This window comes from Xiphias gladius, chromosome 15, assembly GCF_016859285.1.
Source record: "Xiphias gladius isolate SHS-SW01 ecotype Sanya breed wild chromosome 15, ASM1685928v1, whole genome shotgun sequence".
Taxonomy (NCBI): domain Eukaryota; kingdom Metazoa; phylum Chordata; class Actinopteri; order Istiophoriformes; family Xiphiidae; genus Xiphias; species Xiphias gladius.
In genome coordinates, this window is record NC_053414.1 from 4,187,191 (window position 1) to 4,212,369 (window position 25,179).

General features: G+C 46.3%; 1 protein-coding gene across 1 annotated transcript in view; it reads right to left on the minus strand.

The window, feature by feature from the left end:
- Nucleotides 1-555: 555 nt before the first annotated feature.
- The window catches only part of usp34 (ubiquitin specific peptidase 34), a 59,874-nt gene continuing 35,250 nt past the window's right edge, over nucleotides 556-25,179 (minus strand). Inside the window, exons 27-77 of the mRNA XM_040146715.1 lie at nucleotides 24,985-25,085; nucleotides 24,514-24,729; nucleotides 24,222-24,347; nucleotides 23,797-23,919; nucleotides 23,196-23,279; nucleotides 22,987-23,073; nucleotides 22,511-22,711; nucleotides 22,313-22,395; nucleotides 22,179-22,219; nucleotides 21,907-22,031; nucleotides 21,006-21,158; nucleotides 20,409-20,513; nucleotides 20,166-20,260; nucleotides 18,929-19,233; nucleotides 17,390-17,553; nucleotides 17,217-17,282; nucleotides 16,559-16,705; nucleotides 14,777-14,833; nucleotides 14,218-14,295; nucleotides 14,008-14,102; nucleotides 13,728-13,900; nucleotides 13,005-13,155; nucleotides 12,792-12,870; nucleotides 12,652-12,705; nucleotides 12,461-12,556; nucleotides 12,294-12,358; nucleotides 12,050-12,125; nucleotides 11,743-11,790; nucleotides 11,469-11,534; nucleotides 11,188-11,268; nucleotides 10,926-11,011; nucleotides 10,181-10,349; nucleotides 9,520-9,594; nucleotides 9,216-9,367; nucleotides 8,918-9,071; nucleotides 8,712-8,756; nucleotides 8,308-8,412; nucleotides 7,868-8,015; nucleotides 7,184-7,488; nucleotides 6,356-6,685; nucleotides 5,430-5,587; nucleotides 5,078-5,156; nucleotides 4,412-4,538; nucleotides 4,190-4,297; nucleotides 3,800-3,904; nucleotides 3,118-3,242; nucleotides 2,382-2,505; nucleotides 2,069-2,148; nucleotides 1,834-1,974; nucleotides 1,463-1,603; nucleotides 556-1,329 (exon numbers count right to left, since the gene is read on the minus strand). Of these exons, the coding sequence (XP_040002649.1) occupies nucleotides 1,135-1,329; nucleotides 1,463-1,603; nucleotides 1,834-1,974; nucleotides 2,069-2,148; nucleotides 2,382-2,505; nucleotides 3,118-3,242; nucleotides 3,800-3,904; nucleotides 4,190-4,297; nucleotides 4,412-4,538; nucleotides 5,078-5,156; nucleotides 5,430-5,587; nucleotides 6,356-6,685; nucleotides 7,184-7,488; nucleotides 7,868-8,015; nucleotides 8,308-8,412; nucleotides 8,712-8,756; nucleotides 8,918-9,071; nucleotides 9,216-9,367; nucleotides 9,520-9,594; nucleotides 10,181-10,349; nucleotides 10,926-11,011; nucleotides 11,188-11,268; nucleotides 11,469-11,534; nucleotides 11,743-11,790; nucleotides 12,050-12,125; nucleotides 12,294-12,358; nucleotides 12,461-12,556; nucleotides 12,652-12,705; nucleotides 12,792-12,870; nucleotides 13,005-13,155; nucleotides 13,728-13,900; nucleotides 14,008-14,102; nucleotides 14,218-14,295; nucleotides 14,777-14,833; nucleotides 16,559-16,705; nucleotides 17,217-17,282; nucleotides 17,390-17,553; nucleotides 18,929-19,233; nucleotides 20,166-20,260; nucleotides 20,409-20,513; nucleotides 21,006-21,158; nucleotides 21,907-22,031; nucleotides 22,179-22,219; nucleotides 22,313-22,395; nucleotides 22,511-22,711; nucleotides 22,987-23,073; nucleotides 23,196-23,279; nucleotides 23,797-23,919; nucleotides 24,222-24,347; nucleotides 24,514-24,729; nucleotides 24,985-25,085 (6,293 nt within the window). The 3' untranslated portion in view covers nucleotides 556-1,134. The remainder of the gene's footprint in view (nucleotides 1,330-1,462; nucleotides 1,604-1,833; nucleotides 1,975-2,068; nucleotides 2,149-2,381; nucleotides 2,506-3,117; nucleotides 3,243-3,799; nucleotides 3,905-4,189; nucleotides 4,298-4,411; nucleotides 4,539-5,077; nucleotides 5,157-5,429; nucleotides 5,588-6,355; nucleotides 6,686-7,183; nucleotides 7,489-7,867; nucleotides 8,016-8,307; nucleotides 8,413-8,711; nucleotides 8,757-8,917; nucleotides 9,072-9,215; nucleotides 9,368-9,519; nucleotides 9,595-10,180; nucleotides 10,350-10,925; nucleotides 11,012-11,187; nucleotides 11,269-11,468; nucleotides 11,535-11,742; nucleotides 11,791-12,049; nucleotides 12,126-12,293; nucleotides 12,359-12,460; nucleotides 12,557-12,651; nucleotides 12,706-12,791; nucleotides 12,871-13,004; nucleotides 13,156-13,727; nucleotides 13,901-14,007; nucleotides 14,103-14,217; nucleotides 14,296-14,776; nucleotides 14,834-16,558; nucleotides 16,706-17,216; nucleotides 17,283-17,389; nucleotides 17,554-18,928; nucleotides 19,234-20,165; nucleotides 20,261-20,408; nucleotides 20,514-21,005; nucleotides 21,159-21,906; nucleotides 22,032-22,178; nucleotides 22,220-22,312; nucleotides 22,396-22,510; nucleotides 22,712-22,986; nucleotides 23,074-23,195; nucleotides 23,280-23,796; nucleotides 23,920-24,221; nucleotides 24,348-24,513; nucleotides 24,730-24,984; nucleotides 25,086-25,179) is intronic.

Genomic DNA, 25,179 nt, shown 5'->3' on the forward strand with positions numbered 1-25,179 from the left:
ACCAGCCCGAGGGCCGACGGGAAGGCGGCGTCCTCTGAGAGGGGCGGGGCCGAGCCGCTGCCGGTCTTGGAGCCCGCCTCCTTCTCCTCCTTCACCTCCTCCGAGGAGCAAGACATCGCCTCGCCCCTCCTGCCCTCCCGCTGCTCCGCGTCCTCCTCCTCACCCGTCGCCACGGGCTCCTCCCCCTGGACGAACCCCTCCCCCGCCTCCTGCAGCAGGGAGGAGGAGGAGGAAAACGAGGAGGAGGACGACGAAGAAGCCTCCATCTTCTCCTCTTTGGGGGAAGAGTCCAGGTTTCCGGAGGAGGCGGGGGCGGGGTCGGGGGAGGGCGGGTCCTGCTCGGTGCCCGGGTCGATCAGCGAGGAGGAGTCTCGAGTCTCCGTGTCAGAGGTGCTGGTGGGCGTCAGCGCCTCCTGGTGGTCGGGCTTCGGCTCGCTGCAGGGCGGGAGAGCGGAGGAGGAGGAGGAGGAGGTGGAGGAAGAGGAGGAGGTGGAGGCCACGCAGAGCGGAGCGCACACGCGCACGCACACGCACACACACACACACACACACACACACACACACACACACACACACAGTTACCAGTCACATAAACGGAGTCACACACTATAGATGGGGATTTTTATATGTGAAAACCACAAAAACCACATCCCCTCCGCTGCGTGTAACCGTGCTGGTTTAGCAGAAAGAAGGAAATCTGAACAACTACTTCATTTATTCCATGAAAATAGAGATGAGGTAAGAATCTACAGAGCAGCTACGTGGGCCTTCATCCTCAAAATCTCCCGGTTTGGGTTGCTCAGGTTTTAAACCTCTGTTTCGGAGATTTCTGCTTCCAGCTCAAAACGAAGCAGGAACAAACTGCAGCTCTCTGGGTTCAGAGGAGCACGATAGAAACTCCTCGCAGTGGCTGAACTGAGCTCTCCAGCGTTTTGCTGTAAAAGCTGGATATAAACACCGAGGGTCTGGAGAAGAACTGATTTCAACACTAGCAACCGACCGGTTTCCACGGCTACCAAACCCCGCACGGGCCGAGACCTCAGACAGCAGGTATTCAGCACCTCCCCGGTGCTTTCAGACCAGGGAGGCTCCTTGAAAAGTGGTTTCCATTGGCCATTCGAGGGAGGCTGTAATTCATACATGGTGTGTGTGTGTGTGTGTGTGTTTTGTACCTTTGGCCTTGTGGTCCTTGGCCTCCAGCTCCAGAGCGCTGCGCTGCTGGACGCACACGCGACAGCGGCCCAGCAGCTCCTGCAGGGCCGGGCAGAGGGCCGGGTCGACGGCCTGAGGCGGCTGGACGGACAGCAGCAACACCAGCGCCCTCAGGTCCTGCCGGGACGGAGAGAGAGGGAGGGAAAGGGAAAATGAAAACAGCTGGAAAAGACGAGCTTCCGCTCTAAAACAGAAGGTAACCGAGAAGAACTGGGGACTTGTGTGTGTGTGTGTGTGTGTGTGTTAGTACGGCGTTGAGCAGGCCGCTGGTCTTGCTGAGCTCCAGGCGGTGAGCTGCCAGTTCAGGCTGCAGGCTGCTCTGCTCGCTCAGCAGGTTCGTCACCAAAACGCCGATCAGGTTGGAGCAGCTGGGACCCGACAGCACCTGCACCTGCTCACGAACACACAGACTTTTATTGCTCCACTTAAAAGTTGAGATGTTTGCGACGGCGATGCTACAATCACGTAAAAATCTAACCGTCAAAACTTTAATATAAACTACTTTGAAAGAAACTCTGCTTAAGTCTGGTGTATTTTGATTTGTGGAATAAAAACCAGAAATATAAAAATTCATTGATTAAACACAAAAATTGTGAAAAAAACCAAACAAAAAAACTGGACCTTGTGCAGGAAGTAGGTGAGGAAGGAATACGCCACGTTGTTGTTGAGAAACATCCTCTCGTCCATCAGGATACACTTGATGTACTCGCTGAAGGCCGGATCCTCACACAGCAGCTTCACGCACGTTTTCGCCAGAACAGACTGAAAGAGCAGCGAGAGGATGAGCGACGACGACAATGAATTCCTGCCGCGCTACTGCGGTAACAATGGATGGAAACCAGTCAAACCAGTGTACCTGCGACTGACAGAGCTCCGTCCACAGTTTGGGGAAGAGAGCGAGGTGAAGAGGAAGTCCTTCGTATGCTATCAACACACCTGAGACAGAGAAGCGGCGTTAACGTGGGAATATCTCAAATGTTTCTATGTTAATCCCACTGTATTTTTGTATCGATGCATTTATAAAGAGTCTGTTTCATTTGTCACTGTCCAGTTTATTTTTTTTTGGTCTTTCATGTTTCTTTTTCACCAGTGGCCAAGTCAAAAAAAGCATGTTTAAAATTCACACACACACACACACACACACACGCACACACACACACACAACATACTGAGCTTGACGAGTGTGTCAGTGAATTTTTCGCAGTTGACGGCGACGCGACACAGCAGGTGGATGAACTGGTGGTAGGACAAGAAGTAATCCAGCAGCATCCGGTCGTACACCTCGTCTTTACCCTGAGAGACAGAGAGACAGAGACAGAGAGAGAGAGAGAGAGAGAGAGAGAGACAGAGAGAGAGAGAGAGAGAGAGAGAGAGAGACAGAGACAGAGACAGAGAGAGAGAGAGACAGAGACAGAGAGAGAGAGACAGAGAGAGACAGAGAGAGAGAGAGACAGAGAGAGAGAGAGAGAGAGAGACAGAGGGAGAGAGTGAGGGACAGAGACAGACACATACAGTTTACTGCCAAGATCGAGCTTCTGCAGAGTTTTAAATTTGGTTTCATTTCAAATTGCAGGAAGTAACAGTTGTTTTCATGATGGACTAAAATGGAACCGTCTATAAAATGTCAGCAAAATGTGAAAAACATGTCTGTCCCGGTTTCCAAGGTGACTTCGTCAAATGTTTTGTTTTGTCCGACCAACGATCCGAACCCCAGAGATGTTCAGTTTCCGTAGAAACATCACATTCTCTCACTGAAAAATGACTCAAGCGATGAACTGATTATCCATTTCTGTCGGTCAACTAATCAACGAACAGACTACTCGCTGCAGCTCCGGGGGGAGGACACGTTTGACCGTCCCTCTGGACGAGCGGAGCACCGAAACCTGTGGCGACGGGTGAACGCACCTTGCTGCTCTCCACCATGGAGGGAAGGAGACACATGTTGAGCTCCGGTCTCGGAGGCCGGATGTTGTTTTTAGCTCCCATCAGCTTGATGTTCTCTCTGCAGGGCAGGTAGGGTCCGAACGACACTGAGGACAGGAACACGCATGACGAGTAACTTAACCCGGCGCTGACATTTGGTTTTGCTTGGTTCATGAAACAAAGACACTCAAGAAATGATTTCAGAAGACGTGATGGAATCTGTGAGCTTTAGATATTTCCTTCGATAAGGTCTCTTCCCCTTTTAAAGTTCGCTTCCTGAGGACATGAAGTTACTGTATATCTGAAAGTCTTAATGAAAACTAGCACACTAACAGCAAATTGTGACTATTTTTCACGTAACATATAAATGCAGGTGTGTTTACGTTCTCCACGGGCTTAAACCCTGATACAGTATATAAAACAGAAACCCTTTTCCCCCCTTTGTGAGATTCTGTATGTTCCGCTGCAGTTATTGTGAACTCACTGCCTGGAAGCCTCTTTACTTCGTGGGCTGTAACAAAGACCGGTAGAAGGAAGGAAAAGAGAAAGATGCAAAGATTCTCGCAAAGACTGGAACCAGAAGGGCTGTTTCAAAGAGACTGGGATCTGGTTTTATCCAGTATCCAGAATGAGGCTGCAAGGTAAGGGGGAGGAGGAGACTCACTGGGGATGTTGCTGTGGTGGTAGGTGCAGTGGTTGTGCTGCAGGAAGGGAACCAGAGTGTGCAGGAAGTCGTGTGGACTCAGCAGAACGAGTTCCTTCAGCACATCTGCAGGGAACCAGAACAAACAGGACAAAAACGTTGCAGGACTGTCTCTAACCCTCAGACCTTTACACGGTCAGAAAATAAACAGCTCATCGCCTGTTGGCTCTATTACGGTCACTCAGCAAATATCAAGCTCCAACTTCAGCATGGAAACATTAAGGAAGAACTGTTTGTCCCCAGTCGGGGGTGTTTTTATGTCCCTGATCCTGGGACGTTCTGTCGTCCCAAAGAGTCAAAGAATGTAAACGCTCGAGTGTTGGATCAAAGACCGAGGACTGAGCTCGTTACCCAGGCAGGCGTTGCGGAGCTCGGGCGGGCTGTAGGAGTTGAGGAGGGTCAGCAGCTTGTGGGCGAAGTCGATCCTCTCCTGCCACTGGATCAGAGCCTGCTTCACATCTGGAGGACGAGACAGGGAAACGTCTGCTCAGAACAAAACAGGGAAACGCCAGCCTCTGATTCTGGTAGGGCGCCCTTGGCTTTTCAGCCTCGGACACAGCGAGGCGGTCTGACCTTTGCGCTGCAGGTACGGCCGCGTGGCTTTGAGGACAGACAGGAAGATGGAGAGCAGCTCCACCAGGTCTCCGGTGACGTGGCACGCCGTGGCCTCGTGGTACATCATGTGCAGGGTGTTGAAGGACTGAAGAGGACCAAAGACAGAGAGCAGCCTGTTACTGACTAGATCAACAACTCCACAAGGTTACATTCACTTTCCTGTCAAAGACTCAAAGACTGCGAGCAACAAGTTTCCTATTACGTGAGTTCGATTTCTCAAGGTGAAATGATCATCTTCGCATTTTCACCGTCGTTGTTCTCGACGCAGCCAATTATTCAACTTAAGACACTTAAGCAGCGTCTTCTCTGCTTTTGTATAAGCTGGTACACACAGTGGTTTTTTGTTTATAATGAACATAAATAAGAAGAAAAACAATGTCCAAAAGTTATAAAATCTCCAATTTTTTTTTCTTAGTTTTATTAAGTGATTATTTGGAAGGCCCAGAATTTCAGGAACACACGGAACATTACTTCTCTTTTGTGTGTGTGTGTGTGTGTTTTGGCTGTAAATATTGTTTTATCTACTTCCAATGCTGAAACGGTCTGAAATTAAACTGGCATTTCATTTCAACACTTGATGGTTTGGTGTCTGATGTAAAGAGGAAACCCTGATCCCGATCCTACTTCAGTCATGAGGATGAGTCCTCTGTTGAAGACCACCAGCAGTCGGTCCTCGTCGTTCTCCAGCAGAACTCTGAAGGCACTGAGGGGAACAACAGAACCAGGTGTTGAGCTGTAAGACAACAGACGCTCCCCGAGCTCGAACACAGGGCAGATATTCAGTCCCTGACTTTGACATTTTTTAAGCTGAGCACGTCCACCAGAAGACAAAGACTCGGTATTTCAACTTTTTAGGGCAATGAACCGACATTTAGATCATCACCAGATGTGTGTGTTATCCAGGCTGTAGGTGTATGTGAGCATACGTCAGCTTCACAGTATATTTTCCACAGCAAGCGCGTGTGTGTGACCTGACCTGATGAGCGTGGTCCAGCAGGAGCGTCCGTCCAGGCAGCGCAGGTAGCAGCTAATGGTGGTTTTCTTAAACTGTTTAACGTCCTCAAGTTCTTCTTCTCTCATGTCAGCTCGCTGCGCCACAAACAGCTGCATCAGGTTGAACAGCTCCTCGACCGCCTGCAGGGGGCAGCGCACACACGCACACAGCAGAGAAGAAGGATTCATTATTTTTATTTTACGTATTTGTAATATATGTTTTGCATACTTTTTAATGTGTGCAATTTTTGTAATTTTAAGATTTTTCAATCGATTCTTTTGATGTTAATGTGTTGATGCTTGTTATTGTTTAATGTTCTGTTGTTTTCTCTGCCCCGAGAACAAGATAACACGTATTAAGAAATTTATCCTGTGAATAAAACGGAATTAGAAACAAAATAGTTATCAAGAAAAAAACAAAAACAACAACTGACGAGGCCTGTGTTTTGTAAGAAACAGAACATTGTTATTCTGAGGAGCGTCTTTGAAAGTGTGTGTCCTCATTTATCATCTAGATCTCTATGAAACAATGTGAAACAATCTACATCAGTAACAAAAAAATTGCCAAATGCTAAAACTAACGGAAAGTAGAAAATGCCCCCGTTAGAGGGCAAGAAACATACACCAGACGTCAGGGGGAAAAAAAAAACTGAAATTCGTAGCAAATGATCCAGATCTGCCCCAAAATCTAACGGGTTCTTCCCCGGCCCAGGGCCCCATCGCTCCACCAAGTTAGGTGGAAATCGGTCAAATCCTGACAAACCAACCAACCAACCAACCAACCAACCAACCAACCAACCAACCAACCAACCAACCAACCCACCAACCAACCAACCGACGCGGGTGAAAACAGAACCTCCTTAGCAGAGGTTCTGCTGAAACTGATCTGAAAGCAGACTCTCTACCCACCCCGGGGTACTGGCTGGCGTGTGGCGTCAGGTTCTTGAAGGCCCACTGGATGTTCTGGTGGGAGGCGAGCTGGCGGGTGAAGGCGGGCGACTGCTCGCAGCACATGCGCAGGATGCCGTAGTAGGCGGGCAGCATGCCGCGGTTGAAGAGCACCACCTCCTGGTCGTCGTGGTCGGCCAGGATGTAGTTGAAGGCGATGTTCTTGGTCACCACCGGGTTCTGCACCACCAGCCGAACGTTCTCCGGACAGTCCACGCACACGTTGTACCAGAAGGACAGCAGCGCCTGCTTGTTGTGGTTGGTGGCGATGGCCGGCTCCGACAGCTTGGGCTGCAGGCGGAGGGAGGAACTCGGTCAACATGAATGAGCTTTAACTAAGGGACATCTGTAGTAAATGCTTGATTGAATAATTAATGCTTATTAATTGACCGACTGTTTCGGCACCGCTTCATTATAACCAATTTTACTTTTGATACTGAAGAAAACCTCATTTCAATGATTCGTTTTACAGGTGGAAAATTTGAGCTTTTTCATGCCACTTTTTTGCTTCAAAATCAAACAAACTGTTTCTTTAAATATAAAATCTGGGGCAGTGCTACAACTGGTACAGCAGCATTCAAAAGTAATACCCCGATGCTGAGGAAATATTTCAGCATTAGGAGTCAATTAACTGATCCTTGGTGGGAAAATTCAGCAGCAAAGACGAACAAACATGAAAAGAACAATGAGGAAAATAATGAACAAAAAAGACAAAGAAAATAATACACTGCAGAAGCATCTTTGGGTTCTAATGTGAAAAACATTGAAAAAATAATCAAATAGAAGAACCTGGAAGAGGTTCCAGAGGTCCATAAAGTATCCGGAGAACATGAGTTTCTCCGTCTTGGAGATGAGGCAGTAAGTCATGAAGCTGAAGTACTGCACCAGCTTGGTGGTGCCGTGAACGCTGGCATCCACGTAAAGCTTGGCGCGTCCCAGCAGCCCCAGCAGCAGGTTGTAGACCTGGTGGAGGACCACGGTGGTGTCCGGCGACAGAGGCAGCTCTCGGGTCGGCAGGTGAAGGGAGCGCGTGGAGCGAAACATCTGGCGGAAGGAGTTGCTGGGGATGAGGGAGACGAGGAGGTACGCCGCCGCTGGAGGAGAGACAGAGTCAAGGTTAAAGCAGGATGTGTTGTGATGGTTGATTTGATAATCAGTAGATGTATATATCTTTTTTTTTTAATTATCTTATATAATCTAGCTCTTTCATGTTTGTCTTAAATTGATTGATTTAAGTAAATTAACTGAGCCAAATGGGTCAAAAGACAATAGTTTAATTTGGTCGGTTCTTACACCACCACCAAACACCAGAGGCTCTGGTCACATCACCATAGCTGCTGGTTCAATTCCCGGTTAGGCTGGTTTCACCACTGAGAGCTCAGTGTTAAAGCCAAACTGTAAATCGATTAAGAACGAGCCTGATAAAGACGCAGCTGTACTGGGAGATGCCGACTAAAAACGCTTCAGTCTTACATGTGCGGACTCGGGGGTAGTTGTGTGCCAGCAGAAAGCGTTCCACCCAGTTCTCCATGTTCTGCAGGACCCAGCTGTGGGCCAGTTTGTTCCTGGGAGTTTGGACAGCCAGCCAGTCCAGACACTGGGATGGGTTGTACTCGATCACCTGGATGGAGGGGGGCACACAGGAAGTCTGTCAGTATCGCCTTCCAGGCATTTTTCACGAGCACCGTGACTGTTTTAAACTGGAGAAGTTCAGTTTTCCTCTGTGATTGTTTTATCTCCAGTTTGCTACATATGATCTGTGTTTTTAAGGTGCCTTTTAACATCTGGAACATCTGGCCAGTGACCACATCCAGCCCTCTGCGCTTCTGATCACTAGGCCGTGTCCTTCACAAACAAGGTGAACTTGTGCTTTGGTACGGGAGTCGTGTGTCGGTGAGAACGGCTCCGTTTACCTCCCAGATCCTCTGCAGGATGTAGGAAGCGAAGGAGGGCATCCCCGGAGGTCCGCCTGCAAACTCCATCAACATCGTCAGCAGCTTGAAGAAGGGATTGGCAGCCTGATGGAGGGAAATGAAAAAACGGCGGATGAAGCAGACGTAGAGCCGGTTATTGTCATCACCCAGTTTCCGACTGACAAAGCTTTCAGCAGCAGGGCAGAGACAATATGAGTTAAATAGTAAACGCTCTGATCTTTAAAACCCGGACACACATGCTGATAATTTTTTGGTGGTTTGAGGGGACCGACACTTTAATATTTGAAAACCGTCGGTGAGAGAGCTGTTGTGTCTTTGCTCTGTTTTTCATTGCTAAAAATAGAGACGATCTGAGTAAAGAGTTTCATCTCTGTGCCGCTCACCTCTGGAGTCAGCTTCGCGATGGAGGTGAAGAGCATCGACACAATCTGCAGTGAGGAAACAACAGTAGGGAAATTAATTACACGTTCAACGTTAGAAAATCGATTGAGCAAACGGCAACAACATGGCGGCAGCAACGCGACAACACAAAAGCAAACCCTTGCCCAAAAACCCAACCTGTTTTTCTGTGTATACAAGATAAACCTACGTGCTCGGCCAGGCGGTTGTTATAGCGACAGAGGCTGAAGATGAGGTTGCAGGTCTGTCTGATGTTGATGCCATCTCTGATGTGCTGGAAGAGGAAGGGAAAGCCTTTCCCTCCCGTCAGCGCCGCCATATCGCTCTGGGACAGAGTCAGATGTCTGGACATAAAGGACACACCGTCAATGCTGCGTTCGATAATCTGCAGAGCAAAAAACCGTCCCCCCACTGGCCATAACAACACGTGGAGGGGGGGTTGCGACGGTTCTCAGCTGTTCTACAATATCCGTGTCCTGCACTCGTACCTCTCAGATCGAGACTGCTCCACCAACAGTGCGATGAGGGCGATCATCTTCTCCAGAGCTGCAGGACGATATTTCTCCTCCGCCAGTGACAAGATGTCCTCCTCCTCGTCCTCCTCTTCTCCCTCCTCCTCTGACAACACCTCCACCTGAGGCTGCAGGGATGCACACTCATCATTTGCTCTGTTCCCCAGGCTCAGTGATCACATTTAACAATGAATACAAGAGGCACGTACCATTAAGATAAAAATATTGACAAAAATATTGTGGAGAATCAATGTACTGACAGTAATCGGTGTAAACTCACATTCTCCGGGCCTTTGGTTCCCATGTAGAAATGCACCATAATGGAGATAGCTTGTAGTGACAACAGGAACTGACTCTGTGGACACAAAAGAAATTACTTAACCTTCCAACAGCCAGAAGATAATGACAGACAAGGTCCGATTACTCTTTAAAAAAAACAAAAAAAAAAATTTTTTTTAAAAATCTATTATCATCATCAGATATTATCAGCGGTTAGTGGCTAGCACAGATATTTCAGGACAGTTGTACATAATGTGCAAAATTAAAAAAGGGACAATGGGGATAAAAAAACAGTCCTGGGTTAATGTTAAATTATACGGTGCAGACGAAAGCAGCAGCAAAGCTACAACAGCATCATGAAACCTGCGCTGCTGTGCCAGAACTATATTTCTATATTTTTACTTTTTAAAAACGTCTTCAATGGTGCGAATAGTACTTAGTGACACTGATCTTGAAGAGGTCTCTCATCACATTGTCATGTGATGTCAAGTTGTGAATGACTCATAAAAGTTTAAATGACTGAGCGTCTCCACCAGTCAGCTGAACTCGTGAAGCCTCTTGGATGAGCGAACCACTGGAACTAAAGGATCACACCACGTTGCCTTTGACATTCTCTTTCTTTTGGGACACGTCGTCCAGACTGCGTGGATGCTCAGACTGACCTCCTCCTCTCCCATCTTGGCGAACTCGTAGAGAAAAGCGAAGTACTCGGTCAGGTGTTTGCTGTGGGGCTTGACGCCGTGCTCCATGATGGACAGGAGGGTCTTAACGAAGCGGGTGACGCAGGACCGGCTGCCGATGTCCTCCACCGGACCGTCCATGTCGTCAGAGCTGAGACAAAAAAACGCAAAGCAAAAACGAAAGATGCTTTGAGTACAGGTTCATGCCGAGCCCAATCAGGTACTTTATACAAAAGTTTCTGCTTGGCAACCGACCCTGTCCGACACTTTTTTTGCACCACAAACTGCAGTTTTGGAGGCATTTTACAGTCTCTCTGGACTCTGCCTGAGCTTTGCTTGTGTTTCAGTCATGTGGAGCCACAAATCTTTCTCAGAGTCCAAAGCGACGGAGACACTGAGTGACACGCGGCTCCCGTCCGAATCTCTGTCGCCATGCGATTTCACAGACACAACAACGTCTGGTTGTGCTGCACAACCCTACTGGCACAATTGAAACTGACATCCTACCGGTCACTGAATGTGATGGATTATTTTAATTTCTCATTTTAAGTCATTTCAAAGGTTCTTGTTTGGACCCGGCAAGAGAGACTGTAACGAGACTCGGCTTCTAATTTAAATTGTTAAAATCTTGAGAACCTGGTATTTAAAAAAAATGCACTCTCTTAAAATACTGTTTTAGCTCGGGGTTAGGGGCGCCGCCAATCACGACCAATCAGGAGTGACGTACCCATCCTCCATGCCGGGCTGCAGGTAGAGGTGAGCATGAACCGGCCGCAGCCTCTGGATGACGTGAATACACAACCTCTGGAACATCTGGAAGACAAAAGGCGGAGAAAAATCAACAGTGCGTTCGACTGTTTGTGACATGAGACAATGTGAGGATGGAACTTTAACCATCACACCTGTGAGTAAAAACTAGGTCAAAAACCGGAAACATTAGGTTCCAGTGGAGCTATATATATATAGACATGTAAAGATAAAGAACACACTTGTCTGACAATCTGATTGGGGCACTTAATCAGGATCTGCATCGGCCACCAGTTGTCATCAGCCATCCGATCCAAAAACCACTGAAAGAGAGAAAAGCAGGCCATCGGTGATCATGTACACAAAAACGAAAAGAGCTTCTACACTGCTTCCACTCCCTCGGATAAAATCTTCAGAGCGTATGAGTCAAATTTCAAACACCCCGCAGGGCAACACGAGTCCAACCAAATCAACAACATCCTACAGCACTGTGGTAAAACAACAGTTAAAGCTGGGATCGAACCTCGCAGGCGGCCTGGCTGTTGTTGAACTGTTTGGTCAGGAGTTCGATCCACTGCAGCATGGTGGGCTGGAGACGCAACAGACACACACAGAGGACACACAGGTGGAGCAATGAACACAGAAACATAATCACTTTTGCTTTCACATCCCAGTCCCCCGACGTTTGTTGCCTGTACCCCGCCATTCATCCCTAGACAATATGGATCCGCGCTTGGGTCAGATCTACTGTTTTGGCCATGAATTCACGGTAAAAGTCAAATAGTGAGGTGAATTACCTTCTCCTTGGAGTGAATGAAAGTCTCAAGAACAAATGATGTGCTGAGCTGAAAATGAGAAGAAAATTCACATCAGTACCCGAGAGAAATGCAGATGCAGACGGGACAATGGGCGAGTAAGTGACTGAAGGGCTGGTGAAAATATTTACCTTCAAACAAGTTTCTTTTCTCTGACATTTTCCAACTCACCCAACAGTTACCTCGTCCCAAGTTCGTATTGACTTCCCTTTCTGTTAAACCTCGTTCTTGTTTTTAAAAAACTAATATTTAAGGTCAAAATGCTTTTTGTCGTTTTAGTATTTCCCACCTTGGCAGTCATGAGGGAGACGGCTTTAGGGTCTGGTAGAGTGCTGGGGATGCTGCTGCAGAGCTGCCACATGAAACTAAAAAACAAACCCAAAAAAAAAGCGAGTTTATATAAGTGACACTAGGTCTGTTTAATCATTCACATGTACAAATATTAATCTGTGGGTACAGAGACTGACTAGGCCTCATCTGTTTGTTCCGTCACTTCTGTCAAAAACAACAGATGCAACAGATTTAATTCTCACCCAAAGTAGGTGTGTTCAAATATGTTCTTGTCCTGGAGAAACTGCATGTTGTCGTGCCAAATCCACTATAAGAGACACAGACATATTAGAAAATTTAAAATTGAAGATTCATGTGTACACGTAAGTGACTTAGATCATTTAAAATCAGAAACGTAGATCCAAAATACCTCAAGCAGATCAGGGGAGACGTCAAAGCTGAAGTCCTTCCCGTTCTCCTCCTCCAGCTCCACTCTCTTGTAGAAGAGCATGTAGGCACTGTGTGTCTGCAAGGCCAGTCAACATTTCAGCGTTACCCCCCGGACCATATACGGTGTTTCTGTTAGTTAAGAAACAAAATAAGAGGAAAAACTGTCCTCACCTTCTCAAAAGAGAAATCCATGAACTTGTCCGTGACCGAGTCGTAGGTTTTAGTCTGAAAGATAAAATGAAGTCAGTGAAATCAAAGTTCAGAGGTGGAACGGCAACAGGTGTTACTTCTCTTCTGACTGCGGCTCGTACCGTCATCTCTCCTCCGAAGCACTCTGACGCCAGCTGGGCTGAGTCGAAGGGCTTCACCTCTGCGTCGTTGAACAGGTACCTGCGGGAATTTGTGCTTGTTTTATATACAGCTGAAACTTTTAAAACTTGGAACAGTTAACTGATGTCTCAGTCACCAACTTCCGGACGTCAAATTCAACAATTAATTCCACTCTAACACGTTTCCTGTCTCACCACTTGTTGTTCTTGTAGGCGTGCGGGTTGACGATGTCTCTGATGAAGCTGTAGTAGTGGCCGCCGTCTGCCGTGCCCGTGTGCACCGTGACGCCGATGAGGTCGTACTCATAGCTCTCCGTGACCTTTGCCTCGCCCTCTTCTCGAAAACCTGCAGCACACAGCTGAAACTCAGACACTCGTTCATGAGCCAGACCAGGGGTCTAATGAGTGTTGAGCGTTTTTTTGTGTGTTTTGTTAAGAAAACTTTCAGTTTTACACTGAGTCGTCGGAGGTAAATGTCGATTTCAGGCAGAAATGCTAGTGTTTCTTCAGAGAGCTCTACGATAACATTCAAATACTTTCCCAAATGGCGTAACCAGAGTATAGACTTTGCAGAAAGTCTCCTCAATATTTTCAAAGTTTTCAAAATCAAGACCATTTCCAATAAATCCTGCCGCTTCCCGCGACTCACAGTTTGCTCTGTCTCACCCTTGTTCTCGTTTGTGTCGTGGAGTAAAAGAAGGACTCGAAAAATAAAAACAGCTCTTGGTAGCGGCCTCGTGAATATAAACAATGAAAGCCAATATGAAATGAGAAATTACCCTGAGTTATTACTTGCAGAGTAAACAGGGTTTCAGGACTGTAGCCTTAATACAGAATCTGATCTGGTGCCGCTACCAGCTACAAGGTCTGTAAATCTGTGAGAGTCTGGCGGTAGACTTGTGTGATACGGAGACTGACCCTCTTTCCGCTCTCCTTTTCCCATGAGGAAGTCCTCGGTGTAAGGCGTCATGTCGAGCCGCAGCGGGAAGGAAAAGTGGGTGTTGACCTTCTCCTTCATCATCGTCACCATGTTGAAGGTGTACCGCATGGTGTTGAAGCTCAGGATGCGAGGAAGCTTCTTGAAACAGGCCCTGCGGGAGGAGGGACCACGGACGGGGAGAGAAATTAAAGGATTTAATTACACAGATTCAAACGGCGAAAATTTTTCCGATCCAACTTTCCTTGGATTTGTTCTGACCTTTTCTCTGCGCGGACCTTCTTGCCACACTGCGAGCAGGTGTACATGTTATCGCCCTCCAGAGTGTCCTTGATGGTCACCTCATCCAGAGATTCCTGAGGAAAGACGGCAGCAGCAGAAAGAACCCGTTAAGAACTTTTTGCTGAAAGGTCTCTGCTAAACATGTGTGAGACTCCTCAGAGCTGACACTAGTGCGCTTGGGGTACTCACATAGATGTTCTTCATATCTGCTACTTGACATCTGACTGTGTAAAACTCCTCTGCCGTCTGACTGACGTGGTCACAGTCCTGCAGGACAGAGAGTAAAGCTTCACTCAAACCACCGGATCCAACTCTGTAACTCTTACATTAAAACCACTTTAACCTTTCTCACCAAATTTGGAAAATGCATTCTTAAGATATTAAGTACATGGATAGTGTGCTAGCAAGCTTGCTATCATTTAGTATCAACTTCAGGTCTTATTATACATTATCAGTTACACCCTAAATTCAGCATGAGAGCAGAGGCTACATTATTTATCACTGATTCTAATTATACTAAATTGGTACCATTAATTGTTGCTTATTAATAATAATGGCAATAATAAGTTTGAGTTCCAGTGAAATCAAAGCATAGAAGTGCGCTTGGACAGTGATCGCTTCTTTATGGTCCTCAGAGTATTTGAGGTGAAAAATGACCCATATTTTGGAAGGAAAAAAAAAAAAAAATCTTAAAATTTTTAATTTCAATATTGTTCATTTTAAATCAAAAGAATCTCCTCATACTCACCAGAGAGACCACGTTGTTGGTGATGACGCCTCCAAACAGAGTCTTCACTGTGTTTTTCTGAGAGTAAAGACGAGCAAGACACACTCATTAATACGGCTGACTCGCATCTTTACTCAAACTTTGACTTCGACCTGTCACCGCGTTGAACTATTGTTGATGCTGTTCAATACGTGAACCTTGCTCTGTCATTTCTATCATTTGGTTGATTATCATGTGCTAAGATCTGCTGCTTCTTGTAATGTTCCTTATGTGTGTTTGTCTTATATGGGTTTTATTCTTTTAACCTTAAAAGCACTTGAATTCTGGGTAATAACAAGGCTGTCATTTCGTTTTCCTGAATAGTACATTTGAATATCAGTTTGTCAACTCCTGTCATAACTGGATAATTCTACACTCACTGAGCACTTTATTAGGAACACCACACTAACCCTGGGTGGTTCCTCCCTTTGCTCTCTAATCAGCCTCAGGTCTTCGTGGCCTGGATTCTACAGGATGTTGGAAACTTTCCTTTGAGATTCTGGTCCAAGTTGACACGATTGCATCACATCATTTCTGCAGATTTGTCGGCTGCACATTCAAGCTGCCAATCTGTTCTACCACATCCCAGAGGAGTTCTACTGGATCCAGATCTGGTGATTGGGGAGGCGACTTAAGTTCACTGAACTCATTGTCATGTTCATGAAACCAGTTTGAGACGACTTTAGCTTTGTGACCTGGAGCATTATCCTGCTGGAAGTAGCCAGTAGAAGATGGTGAACAGTGGCGATAAAGGGAAGCACATGGTCAGGGACAATACTCAGATGGTCTGTGGCATTCAAACCATGATTGATTGGACTGTTGACACAAGGAAGGTTTGGTCCATGGATTCATGCTGTTGACACCAGATTCTGACTCTACCATCTGCTGCCTCAGCAGAAATCCAGATTCATCAGAGACCAGACTACGTTTTTCCACACTTCAGCTGTCCAGTTTTGGTGAGTCATGCCCACTTCAGCCTCAGATTTCTGTTCTTGGCAGGCAGGAGTGGAACCCGACGTGGTCTTCTGCTGTTGTAGCCTTTCCGCCTCGAGGTTTGACGTGTTGTGCTTTCTCAGATGCTTTTCTGCTCACCACAGTTGTAAAGAGTGGTTAACAGAGTTACTGTGGCATTTCTGTCAGCTCCAACCAGTCTGGCCATTCTCCTCTGACCTCCCCCATCAACAAGGTGTCTCCGTCCACAGAACTGCTGCTCACTGGATGTTTTTTTGTTTTTGGCTCCATTCTGAGTAAAAACTCTGGAGACCGTTGTGTGTGAAAATCCCCGGAGTTCAGCAGTTTCAGAAACACTCAGACCGGCCCGTCTGGCACCAACAGTCCTGCCACGGTCAAACTCACTGGGATCACATTTTTCAAGTATTCAGATGTTTGATGTGACCATTAATTGAAGCTCGTGACCTGTCTCTGCTGGATGTGATGAGCTGCACTGATGCCACATGATTGGCTGATTGGATAACTACATGAATAAGTAGGTGTTCACAGTTGTTCCTAACAAAGTGCTCGGCGAGTGTATAATCAGGAAATTTGTTGCTGGGTCTTTATTCCTACAAAATGTTGAATTCATAATTCAGAAAATATCTCCAGGAACCTTTTTCAGAACTGTAATAAAAATGACCAAAACTTTCCTAGAGAATAAACCGGCTGGACAGAGGTAAAACCCACCCATAAAAACTGTACATCATCTTTCTATCATACATACTTTCTCTTAAGATGGAGTTGTCAATGGTCTGATTGGTGTGTGTTTACCAGCTCCTGGGACATCTCCTCTATCTTGGTGATGAGGTCGGTGAAGAACTCCGTCATGTCCTTCTGCTCCCCGGTGTTGAGAGGCTGCTTGTCCATGGTGTAGGTTTTACAGAAGGGCCGGGGGTTATACGCTTTCCTCTCACTCTCCTGAACAGACAGAGGAGGATGTTGAAAGGATCTGAAAGTTTAGACGATGCAACCGCGGTGTGGTCCATTCAGACCCACAGCATTGTCATCAAACCGTCCGCTGAGTGTACATCATAAACGACAGAGGTAATAAACTTTAAACCAGTAACTTTTTTAATTTCACTGACAATAGAAAAACAACATTTTTGTGTGAGTGCCTGCTTTTCCCTTTTTTCCATTTGTCTTCAGTTTTCCAACAACTGACTTACAGTGGGCGGCTGTGGGTATCTCACAAATGGGTTTTAACACACAGAATTTGCACCAGATTCCAGGGCAGCTGTTCACACATCTGTATGAAAGCTCAAAACAGCGTGACTTACAAGTTTATGTTTGTTGCGTATATAGGATGTTAAAGTAATGACGTTTATATACGTCTATATATGAAAAAGTGTGTTTCGGGTATGTTTGTGTTGTTATTAAAATACAAAGTGGGGGAGGGTTAGAGGGAAAGTTAGAGGTAAAACAAACTCACCATGAGATATGTGAACATCTTCTGCAGCTCCAGCAGTGTGGTCTTGTGTTTGATGTCCTCAGCGTACTGCGCACACAGACACACAGGATGAGAATCTACACACTCGCTTGAATTTTGAACGATGCGTTTCTGAGAGAGAAAAGCGGTTTCCTGTCCGTCTTGCAGGTACTGACCTTGGCAGTGAAGACGGCCTGGCGGGCCTCAGGGATCATGTAGAGCTGCTGGATGGTGGAGGCCAGGTAGCAGGTTGCTCCCAGGTTAGTCAGACCCACAAAGCGACACTCGGCCCGGACGTCGTCGTGGGGCCAGTAGTCCCACTTGTACGGGGCGTGAGAGGCTGCAAGGAGGAACGTGAGGAGGAAGTTTAACAACCGTCTTACATGTTCGGCTTCTTTCTGCAGATCATGGCTATTGCTGGTGAATTTGGTGACAGTTCTGCCTTTAGGTCCATTAAAAAAAAAAAAAAAATCTACTTAGACCTGCATTGCTCAATATTTTTTACATCAACACAATGAAATGAGGCGCAATGTCAAAGGGCTAAGTTGCGGTGACAAACAAACAGAGGATTAGTACCAACTCTGCTGCTCTACAGAGCTTCTCAGCCTCTTACAGCTCATAGTTTTGGTTTTTACAGCACATTTATAGTCTGGGTCAAACTCATTGCTTTCATCAGCTGAGTTTCCAAACAGCAGGCAGACACAGTTAGAGACTAGGCTGCTGAAGAAAGTGGAACATTTAGCAGCTTTTACCAGATTCAGATACTTTTTTCATGAGTTGGTGGAGACCAAGTCAAGGCTAAAGGGAGAGTGACTTTTTTCCATCACGTTAGCCGTAACAACTTTGTTGTAGAGTTCCTTCTGCCCCCAAGGTTATTACAGCATTAAGAACCATATATGTCAAACTCTGTACAGCAGCGGGCTCTGATGTAGAGAGGAGGAGGTGTTTAGTATGTTCGGCCTCTCCAGCATTCATCCCACGTGAGGGACAATGTCTCACAGAAACAGACCGGTTTCACTGTAGCAGAGCTCAAATTGAGTCAGGTCATTGTCCTTGAGGACTCCTGAGACAGAGTGTAGCTTGCGACGAGTTTCCTACCGTAAGACCAGGTGAATACTGGTATAACATGAATCAGGTGGACCGAAAGATGATTCCTAATAAATTCTATGTCTGGTGGATGCGTAATGCACATTAACCGTAATAAATTTATCAGTCGGATATGGTGGTAACCTGTGCATCAGCTTCTTTTTAAGTTTTTCTGCCCCTTACAGTAGTGCCCCAAAAAAAAAAAAAAAAAAAAAACCAGTGCAGCTTTAAAGGTCATTTATCCTTAAGTAAAATGTCTTTTGGCTCCAAAAGGCAAAATGTTTTCTGCAATCAATCTAATTAAACCCGATGCGGCATCAGGGCCTGAAACTTCTAGAAGTAATAAAAATTGTAATATTACTGAGCAGTATTCCATATTTTTCATTAAAATCCCTGCCTGTCATTAAAAAAAAAAAATTATCCAATGGCAAAGAACCTAATTTGAAACGGCTAGGAAAGATTTTAGACCTAAAACTGGGATCCTGACTCAAAATATGTTGGAAACCTCCGATCTACCACACTGGCTGTTTTTGTGTGCTGCTGACTTTCTGTTTCCTCGGGGCTGGAAAGGTCTGGTTGACCTGGTAACAAACACACCACTCAAAACGTGCTGCAGCCAGCGTCCTCACCCTGCATGTGCTGTGACATGACCCAGTTGTGGAGGAGCCGGTAGTTCTCCACCGAGCCCTTCACCGTCTCCACCAGCAGGTCGTAGGCGGCGGCGCGGGCAGCGTGGGACTTGCACTTGGGCTGAGCGCGGTCGGCCAGGCTGGGCAGGAGGAAGAGGAGGTTGTGGACGTCACGCAGGAACTCCTGCCCCTCGCGGGAGAACTTGAAGGGAGGCTTGTGTTTGAGGACGCTGGTGGCGAGACGCAGGAGGCCGGTCAGCCCGTCGTCCTCGATCGTCCCGTCCTGCTGGTCCAGGATCTCACGGCTGGAGGACAGAGGAACACTGAGGTCACAGAGGTTTACTGGGAAACTTCCACACTGCGAAAAACGTGCTCTACAATTCACCAGAAGTTTGCTGGCTGAGCCACAGCTCATCAGATCAGAGTTCTGTGGTTCCTTGTTTCTTGTGATTTTGTTTCATGGACAAAAGTTCTGTAGGTGCAAGTGAAAAATATTCAAGGAAATCATTACTGCCAAAATCAAACATTACAGTTCTCTACAACTTTTGCTCGGAAGACTGCGGGGAAATAGCAACATTTTTGGGATGGGGAAAAAATGTGATCTCACTGACTCTGACCGTGGCATGATTGGTGGTGCCGGACGGGCTGGTCCGAGTATTTCTGTATTCTTGAGTACTGCGGATCTCCTGGGATTTTTTTCCCCACACACAACAGTGAATCTGTTATTTCACTGGTGCTGATCAAATCAAATCAGTGTTTGGTAGCTAATACCGTTAACTGAACATTGCCATAATTAAGTCTGACTGGGCAAGAAACGCAAGCAGCCATAAGATCTGACAGGTGGTAAATAAACAAAAATCTGTCGAATCGTTTGAACACGATTCGGTAGCAACTGATAAGTTTAATGGCCAAAACTACGAAAAGAAGACAGAAGTAGTCATAAACATGAACTGGAATTATACTTGACATAGATGCAACATCAACCGTGGTTATATTTCTGTACCGTTTTATGGACTATGATTGCAAGATCTCAAGAAATATTTAGTAGAAATTTACCATTAGTTTCACAATAAAAATGCCACGAGAAATATCAACAGCACAAACCTTCTAAAGCAAAACAAACAAACAAACAAACAAAAAAAAAAAAACGCTGAAAATTCCCCCAAAAAATCCTTAAAAAATTGTGTGAAATTGACTATACATAAACTCTCATGTATTCAGTCTTTGACTGTCTGACCTCCTGATGCAGTCGGCAAGATGTCTAGCGAGAGCGTCCAGGTCCAGCAGGGTGGTCTGCATCGAGCCGGCCAGCGACAGAGAGGGAGAGACCTTCTGTGAGTTCAAACAGACCAATACTAGCAACAGTTCAATAAAACAGAAGAACATTACTACCAGCTTTTCAATGACACATCAACGGAATCTATCAGCTGACAAAAGGTCAGCGTCGTCGTAGGTACTGTGTTCTAAGGTGCTTGCCCACCTGGCTGGCGTCTTTAACGTGGATGTTGTCAATGAGTTTACAGAGCAGCCAGAAATATTCCTTACAGCCCGTCCTTAACAGAGGCTCCTCTTCATAGTCCTCCACCTGCGAACGCAACATACGATCAAACTCCCTTGTTTATAGCAACGAACACACATTCTTAAATAAGGAGCGTCCTTATAAAATGAAGTAAAGTCATTAACATCAGTCTGAGTGGGACTAAAGATGGGATAGTTTGTCTGCAGCTGCTGAGGGGAACATTTGCAGGTAGCCCCCAATCATCTGCAGTATGGGTGTCGGCCGTGATATGACCTGGCACCGTCCACATTCGGATGATGGAAGTGTTCACTGTGTCCCAGTGTCTCCAGCATTAATCCCACCAGAGGGACAATGTCTCACAGAAACAGACTGGATTCACTCTAGCAAAGCTCAAATTGAGTCAAACCATCGTCCCTGAGGACTCCTGACCCAGAGTGTAGCTTGCAAACAAGTTTCCTTTGTATGTGTAATATGTCTTTTCCTCTAGGAGGGTCGGCTCGAGTTCGAGAGTGGGTGTGTGTGTGTGTGTGTGTGTGTGGGTGTGCGTGCAAGACCCACCCTCAGAGGTTTGAGGGCCTGTGCGTCAGGCAGGAACTTGAGCAGCGTGGAGGCGGCGAGCAGCAGGAAGGACCTGTTGATTGACTCTCCTCCCTCCAAACCCGACAGAGAGAGTTTGTAGAGGCCGTTGCACGCCTCGTGTCTCACTGCCGGCTGACAACAACAGCAGCAACGCACACATTACAACAAACTGATGAAAATGTAGGGTGAGCATTCATCGACAGTTGGCCAAGATTTTACTCTTACTTCTTTTAGTTTTGTTGCCAAGTTAGATATTTGCTTTAAGTTCCTGTGACTTCAAACCATTTATACACGAAGATACAGCGCAATGTGAGTTCAGACTTCATTTTGTCGTGCTTGGTATTACTGCCGCCGACAGTGCCTCCTTGGTGCTGTCATCTTTCTGTTGGATCACTCAACTTTCATAACTGACTGAATTCTTCAGTTATGACATTGATGGCTTCATGCGGTGCACCCGCTCTCGTTCAAATCAACTGGTCTGTCTGATTTAAAAGAAGAGTTCAGAGACAAATGCGCCTATTTGCTTTCTTGCTGAGAGTTGGAGAAGAAGATTGATACCACTCTCGTGTCTGTACGCTAAATTTGAAGCTACCACCAGCAGCCAATTAGCTTAGCGTAGCATAAAGACTGGAAACAGTGGGAAACAGCTAGCCTGGCTCTGTCCAAAGGAAACGAAGTCCGGCACCTCTGAAGCTTAACACGTTATATCTCATTTGTTTAACAAAATAAAATCACGACTTGTTGTTCTTACACAGCAATTTTTGTGCATATTAAACAAGCGAGATACAACGTGTTACTCGTTGAGCTTTAGAGATGAAGATGAAGATCTGACTGCTTTTGTGAGCTTTAATCAGATGGATAACTCTAGACTACAGCTCACCTCAGGCACCAGCAGGGTGAGTTTCTTCAGCCAGTCGTGCAGGTGGTCGCTGTCAGCCAGACTGGACTTCACCGTGGAGGAGCAGTGAGCCCAGCTCACCAGCAGCCACATGGAGTAGTGAGTCACTGGAGGTAAACAAAGTGTCACGGTGTCATGCTGCAGCCAAACATAACCACTTTGATTTCTTTCCTCTTCCGTTAAAGGTCGGCTTAGCTTTTTACTGCTCAAAGGAATGTTAATATTTATGAACATCATTCAGAATAATTTCTCACCTTCATGTCGGGACCTGTGGTCGGACTGAGCCTTAAGAACTCTGCAGAACAAACAGAAAATATGGGTCTTGGTATTTTAATGCCACTTCACAAAAAGAGTCGAACCTTTTCTTTAGATCAGTGTAATCTATCACCTGTGTGCCAGGTTGTCGTAGGTATAGGCCACGTTGATCAAACGCTGGATGAGATTGGTGCCTTGGACCAGGCTGAGGAACACCTGCAAACCAACAGACAGAGCCGCTGACGGTCAAATCCCAGAATGTCAAAGATAACGGCTGCCGCTAAGGTCTTCAACTTCAGCTCTCTGTTTTTCCAGCTGGTGTAATGTTTACCTCAGTCAGCCGAGGGATGTGCAGGCCTTTCCCATGATCTACGGTGGACTTGCGGGATTTGCCCGGCCATGCCCGTTTTCGCTGACTGTCGGCGAGGCCAGACCAGGAGAAGACGTCGTGGTAGGCCAGGTCCAGGTCCGCAGGGTCCACCGCAAACTGGCAGATCAGCTTCAGAAGGCAGGCCAGGCAGTCCAGCAGCCACTGCGGAGGAGACAGGGAAGAGGATCAACAACACACACTCAGAGCAGCAGTTACTCATTTTGTCTCAGACGATGTTCATGCTTTTCTAACTTCAGTGTCCATCATATGAGTCACACTGAGACTTGAAACATTCGTACAACTTCATTCAAAAACAGGCAAAGCAAACCACTCATTTCATTTACACTGAAAATGTGTAAAGTAACCGCAAACAACTAAAGTAGTTGGTTTATCCTATACCCTGAAAATTACACTCAAAGGGACTTAAGCTGTCTCACCACAGTCCAGGACTCCTGGTCTTTTGGCTCCAGGATGCCCGAGTTGAAGATCTCCAGAAGCAGTTGGAGACCTCCAGATGAAACAAACTTAAGGAGAGAATGACAGAAATACAAAATCAACGAAAACCTCTCTTTCACTTGCTGGGTTCCCTCTCTAGCTTGTGTTGGTCTCTGTCTGTTCGGACTGCGATGTCAGTGCTGTGCTGTACCTTGCAGCTCCAGGTGTTCTTGCTGTTTTCGATCTGATCCTCGCTGGAGTCGTCTGAGTCTGGATACAGATCACTGTAGCTGCCCTGAAAACACACACGTAAGGTCTTTAGTAAGATACACAAACAAGAAACAAGCATACAAGCACAAGTCACTTCACACAAGTGTAGTATATTTGTGGGTGCCTGACTGATGATGCAAATATCAGATGTTTTTTTGAATCCGTATCAGTGATGGATGTCAAGTATTCTTTATTTATGTGGTATTTTGTTTTCTGTAATACCCTTTTCATTGGTATGACACTAAAATTGTAAAAAACATAAAATAAATCAGTCATACAAGATACATTAAAAGGGCTTGTTTAATAAATCATAAAAACATTTCTTATTTTTTGTGTCAATCTCACAGTACTTGATTGAACTGAATCAATTTCAATTTTATGGAAGAGTTTTTAGAAAACACATTTTCTGATCGTCTTTGTTGCTTCTTCTGCCTTCATACTGTTCAAAAGTAAAGAAAACTCTAGAACAAATGACAAAACCAGGCATGATATTCTCGATGTGGGCCGACTTTAAGTCAAACGGTAAGTAGTGTCTTTCTCACGGTGGACTCTCTGTGGATGCGTCGGTTGGGTTTCCCCAGAGCCTCGATGATCTCCAGAGCATACAGCAGCTTGTGGGGACTTTTAATCCTCAGCAGCTCCTTCCAGCACAGGCCCTCCCCGTTCTACACACACACACACACACACACACACACACACACACACACACACACACACACACACACACACACACACACACACACGTAACAAGAGCAATTATTCAGTGTTCGACAGCAAAACACAGCGGGAGAAAAATTAAAAATCAATCTCGGTTTCCTCCTCTCCCTGTGTGATTGTTAAATGTCGGTGCGAAATGGCGAGTCTAGACATAACCCCTTTATTCGTTCTGATGCTGATGAGCCGATACCAGAGTTGGTTAATTCAGCCCAGAGCTCTTGAGAGCTGTCTGCTAAGCGTGGTGACTGACCGTGTCGTCCGAGATGTTCTGGAAGGCCTGCAGCATCTTGGGACAAGTGGGAAGAAGCATCAGCAGCTCCCAAACCCGACGAGACAGATTCTCTGCGTGGAGGTGAAGCTCCTCACACCGTGCGCTCTAGAAGAAAAACAAGAAAGAACTTGAACTTTACGGTCATAAGAAATACGATTATATAGTTTGGTTGTCCACATCAGATGTCACCCTGCATGAGTAAATACCAAAGGTCTGCCATGTTTTAGGGAGCACGTTCAAACACAGAATCTCCCTCGTCACCGACACCCACCTCGGGGCTCTCATGGACCTTTTCGGTGTTGGGACTGGGTGGCTTGAAGCAGGCCAGCATCTCCAAAAGGTCGAACAGCGTGGTGAGGTGAGGCTCCTGGAGGAGCAGCAACATGGGGATGTGCTCCTTCTGTGGAGGCGGCAGACAGGAGGCCGGCAGCTGGATGCCCTCCCCCTTCCTCTCTCTCCGCGGAGCTCCAAGAGACACAAACACCATCTGGGAAACACGACACAGCGATGAATCATCTGTGTTTTACGACTTCAGTCAATATGAAACAGTTTTTACTCAATCTGTGTCCAGTTACATGATTAGGACAAAGATAAAATTAGAACAAAAGCAAACAGTAGACTAATTGGGTGGGAAACAACAATCCTTTTTTTAAACTTCCAGTATTCAGCTAAACTGCGCTCCGTGTCGCTGCTGGTTGATTTCAGGCACTGAAATACATAAGGAAAGAAACCGGGCTGTCACCTGCATGTCTTTGAAGCCCAGCTCATGCAGAGTCTTCTCATCGTAGTCGGTGGTCAGTTCGTGGCCGGAGGAGATCATCCTGACAGGTCCCATCAAACCACCTGCAGGACACGTCGACAGACATCACACACATCACTCTCAGGAGCTTTCAAAACAGCATCAAACAACAGTTGAAAAACAACCAAAAAGGGTCCA